Source organism: Sciurus carolinensis, chromosome 14 (genome assembly GCF_902686445.1).
Source record: "Sciurus carolinensis chromosome 14, mSciCar1.2, whole genome shotgun sequence".
NCBI lineage: Eukaryota > Metazoa > Chordata > Mammalia > Rodentia > Sciuridae > Sciurus > Sciurus carolinensis.
The window spans coordinates 28,800,139-28,819,073 of record NC_062226.1 but is presented as its reverse complement, the minus strand read 5'-3'; the positions used below and the strand labels follow the sequence as shown (position 1 = coordinate 28,819,073).

Genomic DNA, 18,935 nt, shown 5'->3' with positions numbered 1-18,935 from the left:
TCAAATAAATGGTGCTTCTATTCCAAGTTTTCTGAGAAATCTCCATACTGCTTTCCAATCATGGTTGCACCAATTTTAGTCCCACCAGCAATGTATGTGTGTGTTCCTTTCCTTAATAGTCGTAATAATTGCCATTCTGACTGGAGCAAGTTAAAATCTCAGTGTAGTTTTAATTTGCAAGGAAATGCTTTCCTTTATCAAATATATATATTTGTTATGGTCAAAAAATGAAAATGAAGCCAGGCGTGGCAGCACACACCTGTAACCCCAGCAACTGGGGACACTGAGGCGGGAGGACGGAAAGTTCAAAACCAGCCTCAGCAAAAGAGAGGCACTAAAGAACTCAGTGAGACCTTGTCTCTAAATAAAATACAAAATAAGACTGGGAACGTGACTCAGTGGTCAAGTGCCCCTGAGCTCAATCCCTTGTACCCCTACACCGCCCCCCCCAAAAAAGAAAATGAAACCCAGGCAATACTGTAGCAACTTGAAACTCAGGGAAATTTTTAGATGAAGGTACTATGATTATATGAGGTTTTAACACCCATCTACCTAGAAGCATCTGTGGCCAAGAGCCTTGCATAAATCTAGAACCTTAAAATATCTGCATATTTACTGACAGAATTAAGTAAAAATCCACACATGAGCCAAGGAAATGTATCTCTACTTTGAAAGTATTAGGTTCAGTTTGAAAATAGCATGCTCCTTCAAACAGGTCACTCATCTTATTTAAATTAACTTCATAGTTCAGAAATTCCAAATTAAGAAATTGACATAAATACAATCCCTGAATCACTTTAAGCCTTAAGGAGTCCATCAAGAAGAAAAATGTATTTGCAGGTAAATGGATGGAATTGGAGAATATCATGCTAAGTGAAATAAGCCAACCCAAAAAAGCCAAAGGCTGAATGTTTTCCCTGATAAGTGGATGATAATACTTGCAGGGTGGGGAGTAAGAGAAGAATGGAAGAACTTTAGATTATGTAGAGGGAAATGAGAGGGGGGAGGGGGTGGGGTATGAAAGATGGTGGAATTAGAGAGACATCATTACCTATGTACACATATGATTACATGAATGGTGTGAATCTACATCATGTGCAACCATAAAAAAGAAAAGTCGTACCCCATTTCTGTACAGTGAATCAAAATGCAGTCTGTAAAAATCAAAAAAAGAAGAAAAATGTAAAACTGTTGTCTAGATAAGGATTCCTGAATAAGGAACTCACCAAAGAGAAAATTCATCCTAAAGGATATTCTACAGACACACTCAATAGAAAAAAAATAGTGCCTCTAGAAAAACTATATTTAAATTAACTGGAATAAATATTTTAAGATCTAGATGGAAAAAAAAAAAAAGATCCAAGGACATTTCCAGCTTACATATTGCTGTGTCTGATGTGATTTTTAAATTTTTTTATTGAATTTTGAATTTCATTAAATATAAAGCATTCCACTTTAGATGTTCTTTATCCTTATCATCTTTATCTACTTGTGCATTTGTTTCGTATCAGTTCATTTTGCAATATATCTAGATCAACAGCCCACCCACAAGCCCAGGAAATGTCAAGGAAATGTCCAGTTTTGGAGGTTTCAGGCAATAATCAGGCAGAAACATTCCTTTGGGCCTCTGGTGTGTGCCAGATGGCAATGGCAAGGAGCATGTGCAGAGCAAACTGCTCACCTCATGGCCAAGAAGCAAGAGGAGAGAAAGACAGAAAAAGAATTTGGGGTCCCACAATACCCTTCAAGGGCATATTCCCAATGTCCCAAGGAGTTCTCCCTAGGTCCCACCTCCTAAAAGTCCCATCACCTCCTAACAGAGTCACCCTGGATGCCAAGCCTTGAACATATGGACCTCGGGGGTACATGTATGTAAATCATAGCAATATTATAGTCAAAATTCCAGAACAACTTAATCCCACCTACTGCCTAAAGCAGGGCATGAAAGAAAGACCCTCCGGTTCATGTATTAGACAATTATATGAAAGACCAATGACTTAGCATGAACATTTTGCTCTGTATTCCAAGGATTTAATAGCAGGCTACTAGAGAGCTTTAGTTACAGAGATGCATTAGGTGTCCTGTGACTAAGGTAGACTTTTGAACAACGGTTACTAGAATTGACTAATCTGCCTTAATAAACAAATCTTCACCAAAAAAGAGGCTATTCTGGTACAGATACAGGAAGTCATGTAAAATCAACACCATGTTATTTAAAAGAGTTTCAGTACATAAAGTGGAATCATGAATCACAAAGTGAGCACAGGAGAAGAAGAAAAGCAATACTCTTAACTGTATTGACTTCAAAATGCCCCTAACTTTATATTAAAGCAGGATGGGAAGTCAATACCACATTGGAAATTTATCACTATACAAACTAACATGTTCACACATTTATGTAAATATTAACATATATTAAAGTATAATACATTATTTATAATTTGTTTCTGTGCTGGTTGTTATGCTTTCTATTTGTCAATAAGCATAACCCAATATTGTCATAATTTTTATTTATAAGTTAAAATCAATTGCTCTGCTATTATTAAAGTAACTAAACCTAGTAGACAAAAATGAAATAGACAAATTTCTGTTTCTCAGAGAAGAGAGCCTGTCCAGATAATCTTATTACATATGTCCCATAAATCTTACCTATTACATTGAGCTCTTAAAATGTATCACTAGAAAACATTCAGAATGACTATGCAACTTTTCTATGAAATTTACTGCTATGTGGAAATACTAGCAATGGTAAAAAATGAAAATCACCCAGGAGTAATCCACTGACCAATTAATGAATATCTTAATGCTCATTGAGATTACATTGAGACAATTGCTTATTTCATTATTTATACGAGACTAAATTTTGTGTGCTCTAATGAACTTCTAAGAAATATGAAAAATAAGCATGATATGTGTAAGTTAAAGTGAAAGGAAAGGATAAAAAGTTTAAGCTCCATATATAACTCATATTCAATTGATCTTATTAACTCCTATATATTAATTAATATACCTATGTCAACTTTGAATATGACTTATATGTCCTTATAGAAATAACCATGAGACAAATAGATGAAAATAATATTTGCACCATTTACTTGCCTTCTCTTTTCCTTCTGAAATTCTTTACTTTTTTTTCAAATGTAAAAAATGATAAATATCTTCTGACTTTCTTCAATATTTCAAAGCTGCTAAATTGCAATAAATAAATATCATCTGTTACTGCAAAGCTTCAGCTATTCCATAAAGCTTGTCCTCATATATTTTCATAATTTACTCTGTGTGGTTTGGAAAATTACAAACTCTTCCAGGACATGCATTTGCAAGTGCATTGGCACACAGTACTTACATTCTTCAGCATTATATTAATATTTATACCTAAGGCTTACCATAGAGGGATTTATTTGTGCACTTTCAATTGCCATGATATACCATATTTTTAAAAAAATCAATATAAATTCTAGCATTATGTTTGCTAAACTTCCCATTGTAGCCACTCACCTTCACTTCTCAGATGTTGCAAAACAAGGAGGTGAAATGTCTCTTTGTTAAACCAGCCTTAAAGAGGCTAGTAAAATTATCATATAGTAAAATAATCTATCTTTAAAATTATCTTTGATATATAGAAAACAATCAATGGTTTGGCATTATTTGGCCTTTCAAGATGGAGCTTTGGTGTTTAGGTGGAATCGTGGATGAAATATTTTAAAAACAAATGAGAATCTCCAAGTAGAGAAATGGAAACTTCTTTTAGAGCTCAGAATAATCTGGAGTAGAAATGTGGGTGCTTTATCTTAGCTCTCTCCAAGTATCATCCTCAGACTGCTTCATTGGCATCTCAGTTGCTCCAATCAGGACTAATTATTGCTTTCAGCATTAAAGATTTATGATGCTTTCTCCATAATTACCTACCCACATTCATGATATTTGTTGAACTTTTGAGCCTTCAGGGAGTGATAACATCAAGGTTTTAAACTATGGCGTCATGATGATCATTCTTTTACAGATCAGAAAACTAAGAATTCAAAGTACTAATTTGCTTGCCCGTGGTCAAGTGCTTATAAGTGTGTAGCCTTATTCAAAAAAAGCAAGAGTCAAGCATTTGGATCCTAGACTTTCTTTTTTATTTTTCTGTTGTAGGGCTTTAGACAAGTCACTCACTCTTTTTGGGATTTTTTCAATTATCTCTAAAATGAAGGTCTAGACTCTCTAAATCTTTCTAAGGATTTTTAAACACTAAAATATTAAGAAGTCTCTTAAAGAGTAATATAAATAATAAAAACTCTATCATCCAAAATAGAGTAACTCAAGACAGGAAGGGAAAGGAATATTTAGAGCTTGTCAGTGACTTTCATTTTAATGTCCTGTATTTTTGCATGTTGCCTCAGTTTCATGAAAATGTATACATTTTAATGAAGATTACTTCTGTAAAGTATTAGTAAGCATGAGTTTTTTAAAAGTTACATAAAGCAATTTATGCTTTTTTAGAGTGCAAAGTTTGAAATACTTTTCTTCAGATGATTAGTTAAAATTTCAGCACGAGGGAATGCTGTCTCTGTAACTAGCTGTGTGTGGCATTGGGTCTGTGTGAAAGTAAATAAAAATTATATAAGCTTCAGCAGGCATTCATGTTGACTTTTATAAACCTATGTCTCTAAATCTATTTTGTATTACTTGTGGATTTGTTCAAGAAAGAGAATTCATAGAACTAAGGATCTCAAAGAGAGCTGATTAATGGGAGAGAGCTGGGTCACAGTCTCTAAGTTACTGTGACATTTTTCTAGTATGGGAAATTATATATACTTCACTCACTTTTCTTTAGAGAAAAAGATAAAATATTCAAAAGGGTTAGTGCAGAATAGCGCCCTAAATACTAGTCTGCAGTAGATGTTATGTTCTTATTTTGTTCAGATCTTTCTTTGATGAAATATAGTTTCCCCACGCTTCATGGAAGTAAGGATTGTAAATAAGAAACTAACAGTGAATAAATGTATAATATTAATGTAAGTACAGTAAAAATAAATATGACTATAAACATAAAATGAAACAGAAAGTATTTAATTATGCCCATATATAGACACATAGTTACCTCTTGCAAATATTTAACTATCTTATAATTTTTATCACATAGTAAAATTCTTTTTTTTTCCTGCTTTGAATAACAATAAAAATCCAACATAAAAATCGGGGAACTTGGATGATTAAATTTATGTAATGATGGGTAAATTGCCTGATATCTCTTTGCCTCAGTTTCTTTACATATGCACAAAGATAGTAATTTCCTGATAGAGATAAGGTCATTTTGAAAATTAAATGTTTAGTACATGTTAAAGTTGTTACATAGTAAACTCAAATAAATACAAAGTGTTATTCTCATGATGTTATCATCATCATTATCATCATCATCATTAACATAAATTATCATTTATTCCTGAAGGTAAGAAATTCTTCATGGGTTTGTATAATCAAGTACCTTAATGCCTTGACCTGATTAAACTACACTATAATCACTCGTGACCTGGTTTATATCATGAAACAGGAGCAGTTAGATTGTCTTATAGTTTATACTATTCTGTGATGGAAGTCCTGTGAGAGTCATTGAAGCAGATGGGCTAAATTTGTTTTCTGTGAAAACTACTGAAATTGTTTGAGAGATGATGAAGATAAGTTAATTCATCCAGTAATCCAACACATACATGTACAGAAAAAGTAAGTACACCAATCTGCCAAATGTGTTTTTTGTTCTGTTGCCTGTAGCAGAGGATTCTATGGCACTCAGGCATATCCTCACCGAAAAATTCCAAACTCCCAAGGCTTGATGCATGTCACTCAATCAGCGTGTTAAGAAACCAAGGTCAACATACAGACAATATAACATTGAAAGCTTTCTAGAACATTGGAAATACAAAAGATACTATAAAAAATTTATTTTACTAATATCTAATTTTTTTTTGATTCTTGGAAAAAGTGACATTGCTATGTAAAATATTTTGGAACATTTTTGGATGTGATTTATTATTGTCTTATTTAATCTATTGCCATTTACTATTATAACTGACAAACATCTATAGCTTAATATTGAGGTATTTTCTTTTTAGGAATCTGCCATCTGACTTACATTATCATTATAAAATATTTACAGTCTTGTGTATCTCTTCATGTTCTCAAAAGGAAATTGCATTACTAAAAAATATCATATTAAATGTGAAAGTCTAAATGAATGCATTTTCTAAGCCACTTCTTCAGAAGTCATTGCAATACCTCTTGTGCATTTTTCTGTATTTTTCCTCTACGATTCTTTTAGCCAACTAAGAATAGAGTTTTGAATAAAGTATTTAATTTAAGATGCTTATTATACTAAGCAGTATCCTCCAAAGAAAAATAACAATAGGGCATGTGTGGGGTGTGTTTAAAAAGATTTACTTTAAGAAATTGGCTCACACAATTGTGAGGACTCGAAAGTCTAAATTTTGTAGAGCAGAACGGTATGCACTAAGGCAGAATTTTTGTGCTATAGTCTTGAATCAGAGTTCCTTCTTCTCTGGAGACCATCAAGTGATTGGATGAGGCTCATTCACCTTACCAAGAGAACTTTCCTTTACTTAAAATCAACTGCCTTTTGATGTTAAACACATCTATGAAATACAGTGTTAGTAACTTAGGAACATCCACAAGTTGACCAAACAACTGGGTGCTGTAGCTGAAATAAAGTTGACACAAAAGTTTTAACCACTTAGATGCACATTTTGAGTTAAATTGAGGCAAGTCTTCTTGAGGACCATACCTGCAACTGAACCCAGGTTGGTGACACTGCAGTAACTAATGATCTGGAATCTCAGGGAAGGACAAAGTCATATCTATTCTTTAAGTGCTCTACCCATCTTTCCTGAGTTGGCTTCAACTCTCTTCCTTATCATATTCATTTTAGGATCTAGGATAATGTTTCAACCTCAATATGGAACATTAAGAGTTTCATGTCAGAAGAGAAAAAAAATGATGATTTCCAGGCTAACTTTTAAATTTCTTATATACCACTTATACTCACACTGAATTATACCCATGACTGTTGGGGGTTTGTATGAGAGAACATATGGTCTCCAAGCCAGAAACAGTATATAGCAGATTATATGGTCAAACGGACCATTCGTGGGACACTAATACATAATTCTTCTGTAGAAAAGAGAATATGAAAAATAATACTGTGCATCATAGAGGCAATTTTCAATGTGTGTCAAAAAGCATTTTAAAATGTTCACATAGTTTGAAACTTCTATAAAACCATCACTAATGAATATTCATAATGCAAATAGGGGACTTATGGGAAGTAATGTAACTTCAATGTATTTATACACTGGGACAGTTTATACAATTGTGAGAATTTTTAATTTATTTTATTAAGATGTGAACATAGCCAGGCATGGTGGTGCATGCCCATAATCCCAGCAGCTCAGGAGGCTAAAGCAGGAGAATTGAGAATCCAGAGAAAGCCTCAGCAAAAGTAAGGCACTAAGCAACTCAGTGAGACCCTGTCTCTAAATAAAATACAAAATAGGTCTGGGGATGTGGCTCAGTGTTCGAGTGCCCCTGAGTTCAATGCCCAATAGACCCCCCCCACAAAAAAAGATGTGAACATATTAACTGATACTTTAAATTAATTTTTTAAACTGATACTTTAAATTAATTGTATATTCTGATTAATTCCATGTGGCCTTATAGAACAGAAATTATTTAAGATAAAGATGTCAAATAGTTATAGGTGCAGCATTCTTTCTACCTCCCCTCCCATTTGATCCTCATTAATAGTGATCTAAATGAGCATAGAAATAAAAGAAAAACTGGAATTATGCATTAATAGTACAATGTAGCAAAGCTCCTAAATTCTAGAAATGTGAAGAATATTTGCCATTTATAAGGTGTGCTGGATCATTTGAAGAAATAACCTTGTAGGCATCTTGTTATTTGCCTTTGAAGAAAGCAACAAATTACTTGGCAATATGTAAATGGTGATTTTATACCCTAAGGCATCTGTCATTTTGGAGGAGTGAGATTAGAGATAAGGATAGTGTAAGAGAAATACAAAGAATGTTTTACTTAAAGACCCTTTTCAACAGTAGATATAGAATTTGAAAGTATCTGACTGACTGATAACAAAAAATGGGTCCTCCAGCACAAAGTTTTATGCTTAAGCAATAAGAGAAACTCTACTAATAACAAGAAAAAGGTAGGAATGACTTAATGAATTATTTATTGATGTAGGAAGACTGAATTCTAGAAGACAAAAATAATGACAATAGTTAAAAAAAAAGTAGTCAAAACCTTTCTAAAAGCAAAATAGGAAAAAAAATGCAAACTTTATAACATGCTAGTGCTATTAAAGAATTATTAAAGAATGAGATAAGGAGATAGTCTATTTCTCTACTTAAGGATATCCCATTTTTCCCAGTACCATTTGTTAAATAGGCTATCATTTCTCCAACATACACTTTGGAACCTTTGCCAAGTATCAGTTGACTCTAAGTATTTGGGTTTGTCTCTGTGTCTTCTATTTTTCTTCAGTGGTCTTCATGTCTATTTTGATGCAAATATCATGCTGCATTTGTTACTAAACCTCTGTAATATAATATGGGATCAAATATTGTGATGCCTCCTCTGCGCTCTTGCTACAAATTTCTTCAGTGATTCTGGGTCTTCAATTCTTTCAAATTAATTTAAGGACTATTTTTTCTAGTTCTGTGAAGAATATCCATTAGTATTTTGATAGAATTGCATTGAATCTGTATGATAATTTTGGTTGTATGGCCATTTTGAGCTACATTAACTCTGCCTATCCAAGAACACAGGAAGTCTTTCCATCTTCTAAGGTCTTCAGTTTCTTTAGTTTTCTATTATTTTCATTGGAGAGATCTTTCACCTCCTTAATTAGATTAATTCTCAAGTATATTTTTGGTATTATTGTGAATGGGATAGTTGAATCGTTCTTGGAGTATAGAAAAGTTATTGATTTATGAATGTTGATCTTGTATCTCCTACTTTGATGAGTGCATTATTAGCTCTAGAAATCTGGTGGAATTTTTTGTGTCTTCTAGATATAGGATCATGTCAGCAGTAAACAAAGGTAATTTGGCTTCTTTTCCTATTTTTGTCCCTTTAACTTTCTTCTCTTGTCTTATTCTTCTCCCTAGAGTTTCAAGAATTATATTCAAAAGGATTGATGGAAGTAGACATCCTTGTCTTGCTTCTGATTTCAGAGGAAATGTTTTCAGTTTTTCTCTATTCAGCATGATGCCAGCTTTGGGTTTGTAATATGTAGTCTTATTAAAGATGAAGCAAGTCTTTTCTATCCCAGTATTTTTAACAGAAATAGTTGCTGTATTTTTAGCAAAGGTCTTTTCTGCATATATTGAAATGATCATATGATTCTTATTCTTAGTTCTGCTTATGGGCTAAATTACATTTATTGTTTTGTTTATGCTGAATCAACTTTGTATCCCTGAGATGAAGCCCACTTGATCATGAGTTATCTTAGGTTTTCTTGAATGTTTTTTGCTAATATTTTATTAAGGATTTTTGCACCTATGTTCATTAGTATATTGGTTTACAGTTTTCTTTCCTCAATGTGTCTTTGTCTGGTTTTGGTATCAGATTTATACTGCCTTTATAGAATGTATTTAGGAATTTTCCCTTTCCTTTAATTTTATGGAATAATTTAAGGAAGACTGGGGTTAGTTTTTCTTTAAAGTTGAGGTAGAACTCAGATGAGAATCCATTCAGCCCTGAGCTTTTCTTCCTTGGAAGGTTTTTTTTTTTTTTTGGTTTTTTTGGCAGTGCTGGGGATTGAACCCCGGGCCTTGTGCTTACAAGGCAAGCACGCTACCAACTGAGCTATATCCCCAGCCCTTGGGAAGGTTTTTAATAGCTATTTCAATGTCATTGCTTGATATTAGTCTGCTTATATTTTATGTATCTTCCTAGTTCAATTTGTGTAGGTCATATGTGTCTAGGAATTTGTCAATGTCTTTTACCTTTTCCACTTTTTTGGAGCATAAATTTTCAGAAGAGTTTCTAATGATCCTCAGATATCAGAGGTTGCTATGGTTATATTTCCTTTATTCATCTCTAATTTTTGTTGATTTTGGTATTCTCTGTCTTTATTTTAGTTTGTTTAGTTAAGGGTCTATATATCTTGTTATTTTTTTTTTTTTTCAAAGAAACTGCTCTTTCTTTCAGTGATTGTTTTTTTAATTCTCAATTTTATTAATTTCAGCTCTGGTCCTAATTATTTCCTAACTTGTTCTGATACTTGAATTGATTTTTTCTTCTTTTTCGAGGGTCTTGGTTGTAACTTTATTTATTTGGTATTTTCTATTTTCTAATGTAGGAATTCAATGCTTTAAATTTTACTCTAAAACTGCCTTCATACTGTTCCAGAGATTGTGATATGTTGCATTTCAATTATCATTTGTTTCTAAGAATATTTTTATTTCTCCCATGATTTCTTCTGTTCTCCATTCCTCTTTCAAATTTTTATTATTTAATATCCAGGTGTTAAAATGGTTTCTGGTTTTTATCTTGTCATTAATATCTAATTCCATTTCATTAAGACTTTATAAGATGTAAGAAATTACATCTACTTTTGTATTTGCTGAGATTTGCTTTGTACCCTAAAATATGATCTATTTTAGAGAAAGCTTCCTGTGCTGCTGAGAATAAAGTGTTTTGGGGTTAAATATCCTGTAGATGTCTGTTAGATTTATTTGATGTATAGTACTATTTAGGTTAGAAATATCTTTATTGAGTTTATGTCTATATAGTAAAGGGGTTTGTTGAAATCACTCAGTATTACTATATTGGGGTATAGCTGGTATCTAAAATCAAAAGATTTTTTAAATATAATTAGGGGCACTGAAATTTAGAACATATTTACTGTCTTTACATCTTCTTGTTGGATTGTTCCCTTTACTAGTATGCAGTGGCCTTTTTCTTCATCTGATTAACTTTTGCTTGAACTCTGCTTCATGTAATCTGAGAGAAGCTACTACTGCTTGTTTTCAGAGTCCATTTGCATGGAATATTTTTCCATCTTTCTACTTTTAGCATGTAACAGTTTTGCCTATAAGGCTCTTGCAAACAGCATATAGTTGGGTATTGTTTTTAAATCCATCTTTCCCATATATGTCTTTTAATTGGGGAATTCAGACCATTCATTCAGGTTTAATATGGACACATGTTTGTTATTACCTGCCATTTTGGTTTTCTTGCTACATTTAATTTAGTCTTGCTTTTTTTTTTTTTTTTTTTTTTTTTAGTTTGTTGCTCTTCTAGTGAGCATAATCTTTTTGGGATCTTTGGATTGGTTTTTGACTTCTTCTGTGTATATTTTTCAGTATTCCTTGTAGTACTGGCTTCAGAGAAATATTTCATTCTGTTTCTACATGGGAGCCCAGTTCCACCTTCAATACATGTAGGGTCTTTGGTCTAATGCCCTATTGCACAAATTTCAAGACTTCAAGTCAAAAAGTTGACCTATCTTTCCCTATTTCTTTCTGTGTTTTGTTCTTTCAGTTCCCATTACTACTCTGGGATCTCTGTTTCAGTTACATGATTATTTTCCTCTCTTAATTGCAAATATGTACATAATAATATATTACATATATAATGTGTGCGTGTGTGTGTGTGTGTGTGTGTGTGAGTGTGTGTGTCTAGGTGTACATAAATGCAAAATATCTATGACTCTGTTGTAAGAGGGGGACATGTCAGGTCACGAATCTTTACCCAAAAGTAACAATACTCTACATTACCTACAGATACTTCTGTAGAACAAAAGTTACATATTTACATCCTATTTCTTTCTCTCTCTTGTCTATCAAGACTCTGAATGGTTCATATTTGCTGCCTGTATCAGCTTCTGTTCCACTATTAGCCCTAAGAATTTTAAGTTGACTCAATTGTCAAGGTCATTCTACTTTTTTCTCAAATAATGTGATTTTTACTGATATATCTTTTTATCTGGATGGACTTGAGTACCATATAAGGATTCAGGAGCCACACACACACACACACACACAACTAAAATTTACATTTTGACAGACTATTCATATTTCTTTTTTTTTTAATGCAATTAAAATTTAATATAGTCTTAATCACTGTGCTATAATGCCTCTCAAATCACACACACTAGTCCCCAGCACATAACAGGATATGCAAGATTCCTTTTTTGTCCCTTCTTCCATTCTTCAGATCTTTAATCTTCCTACTCTTACCCTAAGTTCTAACCCTTATTTCTTTGGTATTAGTTTCTGCCTTCAAAATGTCCTAGCCCCCATTTTAAAGCATAAAAGTTCTTACCATGGCACTGTTCTCTAACCTGTTGTTTTTGCACCAAACTAAGGCAGGCCATGTCTTCCAACACAATTCCTTCAACTTGCTTCAGCTCATACCATTCCCAAAAACCTCTGCTGCCTCACTGTCACAGGCCCTTTTTCTAACTGCATACTCTAGGCTACATCACAAATTTATGCTAAATTTCATACAATCTCATGGTATTTTTGCTCTGCACCTTTGGGACTTAAAATATCCACCTGTACTACTTTGTATAAACTTCATATAAGAGATGAAAACCTATTCCCATGCCTCCATTGACTTTCACACTTAGACTGATTGTACACATATATTTAACAAGTTTTACACAGAACGCTAAGAGCACTTTTCTTCATATTTTACAGAGGCGTGAAACATACAGACTTTCTATTAATATTCATACTCATAGTACATCCAAATCTAACTCCTAAATAGATGCATTACAATTTGCTTAGAATTTAAAGGCTTAATGGCAAAAATCAGGGGAGGAAAGAGTATGTTTATTTTACATAACTGGCTGAAAAAAAAATTCGAGAGATAGTAAATAAAATTTAATATGGTCTCATACGCCCTGAAGGAGGTGGTGCCCGATTTGGAGGAGTAATCGCTATGTCCAAATAATCGCCTATTTGGAACTTCTGCGACTGCAAGGTCATGGAATCGTCAGTTCCCTTTCTGCCAGACATGGTGCTGCCAATCTCCTTAACTCGATAGCCAGGTCTTTTAAGATCCATAAAAACAATTGCAAAATTGAAGTGTGTTCCTTTCTTTCTAGCTTCTGGGTAGACTTCTTTTAGTAAACTAGTCAGTTCTTTCAAAGTTGCATCCATCCAAGTATAAATCTGCAGCTCGCTGGAGGGTACGTTTCCGCGGGAGAACTCATCCATTCGGTGGTGACGGCCGTTATTGGTGGTGAAGACTCGCAGCAGTAGCGGGCATGTCTTTTCGCCGTCAATTGACTTCTCTGGCTCTTTCTTAATTTCCTCCTGGGTAACGCGCGATTCCACCGCCATCTTCCTCCTTCGGCCCGCGAGACGCTCGCCTTGACCTCCGACCCCTGCAGCGAGCATGAGCATATTTCTTAAAATAAATTGAAACATAGAATATACTTTGGGAGAACACTAAAAAGTGAAATATTAAAGCCTCCTACTTCTGCAAAGAAATATATATATATATATATATATATATATATATATATATATATATATATATACAGGCACACACATTATTTATACACACACACACACACACACACACACACACACACACATATATATAAGATGACTAAATACAATATTAAATATGGTAATAAGCTACATGCAATCTAATGTAAAGTTTTTCCCAAATAGTATTTGCTATATGGAAACTGTTTTGATTTTCTCAATATATTCATCATCAAAATCTTTAGCTAATTACTAGAATTACTAGATTGAAATAAATATTTGTTTAAACACATTCTTCTTTTTTTCTTTTCTTTTTTTTTTTTTTTTGCGGTGCTGGGGAATCAAACCCAGGGCCTTGTGCTTGCGAGGCAAACACTCTACCAACTGCACTATCTCCCCAGCCCTAAGCACATTCTTCTTAATTTGCAAAGAGCAAATAGAAAAATAGAAAAATTATTATGTAACAATTTAAAAATCAAATTGAATTCTCTAAAGACAAGAAAAGAAAAAGTTACATTTATTCAAGTAGCTCTTGCTAGTATATGTTGTACACTGTATGGAAGGTTTGCAACAATAACTTCTGGATTTTTAAAAATTTGTTCTTTTTAGATATGCATGACAGTAGAGCATATTTTGATATATTATACATATATGAAGTATAACTTATTATAATTAGGATCCCACTCTTGTGGTTGTACATGATGTGAAGTTTTCCTTGTGGTGTATTCATATATGAACACAGGAATGGATGTTTTTACAAGTATTCACTAGCCATAATTAAGCGTTCCATATCTAAAAGGTAGAACTTGTATTCACCAGTTATTCTCAAGGATTAATCATACTTCACAATATTTATGATCTCCTGTGGTTATATATAGCAAAATTGTGATGAGTTTATTCTGTAGGTCCTTTTCCTTTATAATTTACCAAATTTGACTTTGGGATGGAAAGGCAAATTTCCTCTGGTAAATGTTAACTAAATGTGCTGAGAGTTTACAAACAATCTTTTAACTTAATGAAAAATTTGGACTTCAAGAAAACAGATACCCTAAAACACTCTTTCTCTTTGAAATTGATTCCTTTTTAAAATTTTTTTTTGTTCTAATTTGTTGTGCATGACAGTAGAATGCACTTATACATTTTGATAGATCATACATAAATGGAGTATAAGTTCTCATTTTTCTGATTATATATATTGTAGGATCACATTGATCATGTAGTCATATATGTACATGAGGTAATAATGTCTGTTTCACTCTACTATCATTCCTAGCCCACTATCCATTTCCCCTTCTTCACTACCCTCTACCTAATATAAAGTAATTCTATTCTCCCCTATTCCCCCACTCCTTATTGTGAATTAGCATCTGCATATCAGAGAAAACATTCTGCCTTTGGTTTTTTCAGATTAATTCCATGGGTGAATCCCCCACTTCCACTTTCCCCCGCCCCCCTCTCTCAGTCCTAGAGATTTTCCAGCGAGGGCTTGAGCATGTTAGGCAAGCACTCTATCATTCAGTTATATCTCATGCTCAATAAATTCTTTTTTTTTTTTTTTTTTTTTTTTTGGGTGGGGAGGTTCAGTTATTTTCATAGTATTATATTGACAACTGCTCGCTTAAGAATAAAAAGACTAATAGAATCATGATATTTAATCAGAAATTTACCTCTTAACCTATCTGTAATTGAGCTCAGTAAAAGGTTTTAGTAGCTTGTAGCTTCCATCCTCTGTTCCCAAATATAGAACAATCAAATTAAATATTTAATGCTAACTACTGAATAACAATTTCTTCCCACCATTATCAGGCTGGTCAACATTGGCAGCAGTTAATGCAATGAGAAAGTTACACTGAACATTGAGGAAATACCTATGCTTGATTGAGAAAATCTTCTTAAATAAAATTCTTGTGTGGAAACAATAAATACAGAAATTCCTCTTCTCTTTTAGAAGAATACACAAGAATATACCAGGTATATTAGATAGCACAAGTTTGGGGAATCAGAAAGCTATAAAGAGTTGTACACTGGTTATTACCTTACTGATCCAACAAAGAGGTTAAGTGAAATATGTTTAAAAAACATGAAGCTCAAAATGGTTCTTAATAAATTTAGCAATCAAAAAGTAAAATGACAAATTTAAGTTCTTTGGAAAACAGAATTTCAATACGCTTTCTTTTAAGATTTCAGTTAGGAAAAAAGATGTCACCAATTTGTCAGAAGAGAATGACTGAAGAAAGAGTGTCAGGTAAGATAACTGATATTTCACTTGTTACACATTTGCCTGATTGTCTCTAATGTACTGAAATTGGCAAAGATAAAAGGAAATTACTGTATTGGCTCAGGTTCACGTGGTATCTATGTGATACTGATGATTCAGAAATCTTTAAGATGACCTTTAATTTCTGCCAAATTCCAATGTGCGATTATTTCCAGTTATTGTGATGTTGTGTGATCATTTATTGACATTCAGTCTGGTTCCTTCATGGAATAGTGGCCATCATTGAATTCATTAACAGAGGGAGAAATGCCAATCTGCAAGACAACTCTTTGTCAGGGATTGGTAACCCTATAAACACAATATAATCTGCTTAAATAGGCAAAGGCAAAGCACCCTGCCCCTCAGAGTCAAGTGATATAAGATCCCACCATTTTTCCTTCAAAGTAGTCTCTTCCAAGAAATTAAAATGCATATTACATTTAGTTTGTCTTATAAATGGGGAGACTTAAATAGTATATTTGATCAGATCTTGAAGTCAGGGGGGTATCCTATTAGGGTCAATGATAGTATATAATGATACCGTATAGTTGGTTAGAAAACAATAAAGCTAAATGTAACGACTGTGCATCATGGGTGTTGTGATATTTGGCTATTTTACATTATCTTCTCCCTGAAAGGAAAGATTCCCCTGGTCTATAACAGAACAATGTTGAAGCAAGACAAACAAGCAAGCACCATCTGACTTTTAAAAAACAAAACAGGATAATAAATCAGAATAATAATAATAGGATCAAACTACTAACAGATTTCAAATTATGAACAACAATTCAATAACAAGAATAAAAAGCAATTTATTGTCTAAAATAAACAGCTTTTAAATTTTAAAAGTAATGAAGCTAGCTTAAGAATTTTATAGTTATGATTATTTGGGTTATTGTGCAGAGTGGTATGAGAGAGCAGTGACTGAGATTGGGGGTCTCTGATGACCTCATGGCTGTGGCATGCCTGGTGCCTGGGAATGTTTCTGTGCAAGGACACAGGATGCCTACCTACTGTAACCATACCCTCCTTGAGGAGGCTCTGTGCAAGAGCTTTATCAGTTCTAACCTTAATCTCAGACACACAGCTCCCAGGAAGGAAGGAAGTCTTATGCTAGACAGCCACAATGTTTCACCAGCTCTGCCTCTCCAGTTCCTCCTGCTTTGCAGTAACTTTAAACAATGCACTTTCAGGAGAGTTACACAAAGCTCCTAACATTGCACTTTGTAACTGTGGAAAAGCTACATAGATGTCCTACTTTCTGTAACTTTCCTGCATACAAAGAATAATGGCTACATAGTCTTTAACCTAATAATGAGACATATAAATAAAGATTTCTGGTGAAACTCTCCATCAGACAGCAGAGATTCACCTGATCCCAGCTTAATCTTCAAAACCTCTTTGTGAATCTTTACTTTCCAATCCCCCTTCACCCCTTGCCGAACCCAAGAGTTTGGTCACACTGGTGGTGACAGGTTATGTCTTTACTTGCCATAGAAGGTCCAAAACAAACATGCATGCAGTTGATGGGAGAGAAAATGGTCATGAATCCAGAAATCAAATCTCTAAATTAATGTTACTTGCGAAAGGAGCAAGGAGTTGGAGAATGCATGATCTGGAAGAAAACCATATAGACTTTCCACTTTGACTGACTTATTTTTGAACACACAGCATAGGTATGGAGATAAGTAATACTAAAATGACCAAAATTAGGCAATGTTTACACATTCTGTGATTGCATAATTCAAAGTCATTTATTTTAACCATGTTCATACCGTTTCATCCAAAACTAAAATAAAATAAGGTAGGTCTTTACTGAAAATGTGTTATGTAGAAAAAGCACAAAGAAAGCAATCCTGTGTTACTAATGACCAAATCTGATTTAAATAGCAGTACCTGATAGTAGTTGCTTGCAAATCAAATCAATAAAATAAAATTTGTTCTGGTGAAGCAGAGATACCAAATTAAATTTCTTCTTCTTTCCCACATATATGCAAAACAACAATTGTGAGAATTTGCCTGTATAGGAATCTAATTATTTATTCAAATAAATACATGTATTTTGAAAAATAAGACTTCAGAAGGCATCAGATTTCTTTCCATGCATACAGCTATTACATTTTGAGGAATACAGAGCTTGTTTATTGCTTCCTTGTCATAAAAGGAAAATATGAAACAATAACTTTAACATTTTTTATTTCAAGATATCACATAAAGCTCAAAGAACTCTGTAAATGCTATAGTTCATATTGTAGGTGTTACAAATACTTGCTGCCAATGAACAAAATTACCTTATGAAAATTTTATTAAACTGAGATTTCCACATATTAAAGGAGTGATTAAAATTCTTTCTTGGGGTCATTGTGAAATTCAATCTTATACATTATTGTCTTTTTATATCCTTAGTGTGTTTTATGGCAAATATGAAATAAAACTGAGCATTTGCCATTATATGAAACATTAAATAGCATATGATCTGACAATAGAAATTCTGATTGTGTAGAAATAATCTTCATAAACTGTAAGCTTACTGTTTAGAAAGTGTATCTTTGGTTCTATATCATAATGATAATTCAGCTTTAAAGCCTGCATCAGGGGATGTTAATTCAAATTCTTTCAACAGGAAAACAGGCAAACATGTTATTTATTATTTAATAGTATGTTAATCCCAAAATCATCTGATATTAACACTGGCCACAGTATGCCCATAAAATTCACCCAAATAATTTCACATTGTTATTTAATTCAAACTTTACAATCTTCTAGTTTGTTAGGCAGTTGACCCCCATTATTTAGTAATGTATGAGAAATTTAAGGCTTTGACATGTTGACCAACTTTTCAAGAACTCCCTCTGAAATTATATACATGAACCAGGTACCAGGCAATATAGATATCTTTCTGGGAGACTGGTAAGCTCTACCCTGGTAGGGTCAACAATCATACCATCAGCCCTCATGGAATCTACTCTTATTAATTTTTGGCTGGTATCATTTTCTTCAGGTTGGAAGGGAAGCAGACCTAGTCAGAGAAAAAAAAGGAAGGTGAATGGAACTTGGATCTCTCCAAATTTCTTTTCCTAAAACACATAGTGAGGAAACACTCCTCTGGCGTACGTAACCCCTCACCATGTGTAAAAGGTAGTAACACTAGTAGAGTTAAG

General features: G+C 33.4%; 1 protein-coding gene across 1 annotated transcript; it reads right to left on the bottom strand.

The window, feature by feature from the left end:
• Positions 1-12,255: 12,255 nt before the first annotated feature.
• On the bottom strand, positions 12,256-13,424 carry LOC124964673 (histone deacetylase complex subunit SAP18-like). The gene has a single exon (XM_047525263.1). The coding sequence runs from the start codon at positions 13,422-13,424 to the stop codon at positions 12,906-12,908; it is 519 nt and encodes a 172-aa protein (XP_047381219.1). The 3' UTR covers positions 12,256-12,905.
• Positions 13,425-18,935: the final 5,511 nt, after the last annotated feature.

What these genes read in the sequence shown, in the direction of transcription:
- LOC124964673 (XM_047525263.1), bottom strand. Translation starts at nt 13,424, where the DNA reads ATGCTCGCTGCAGGGGTCGGAGGTCAAGGCGAGCGTCTCGCGGGCCGA.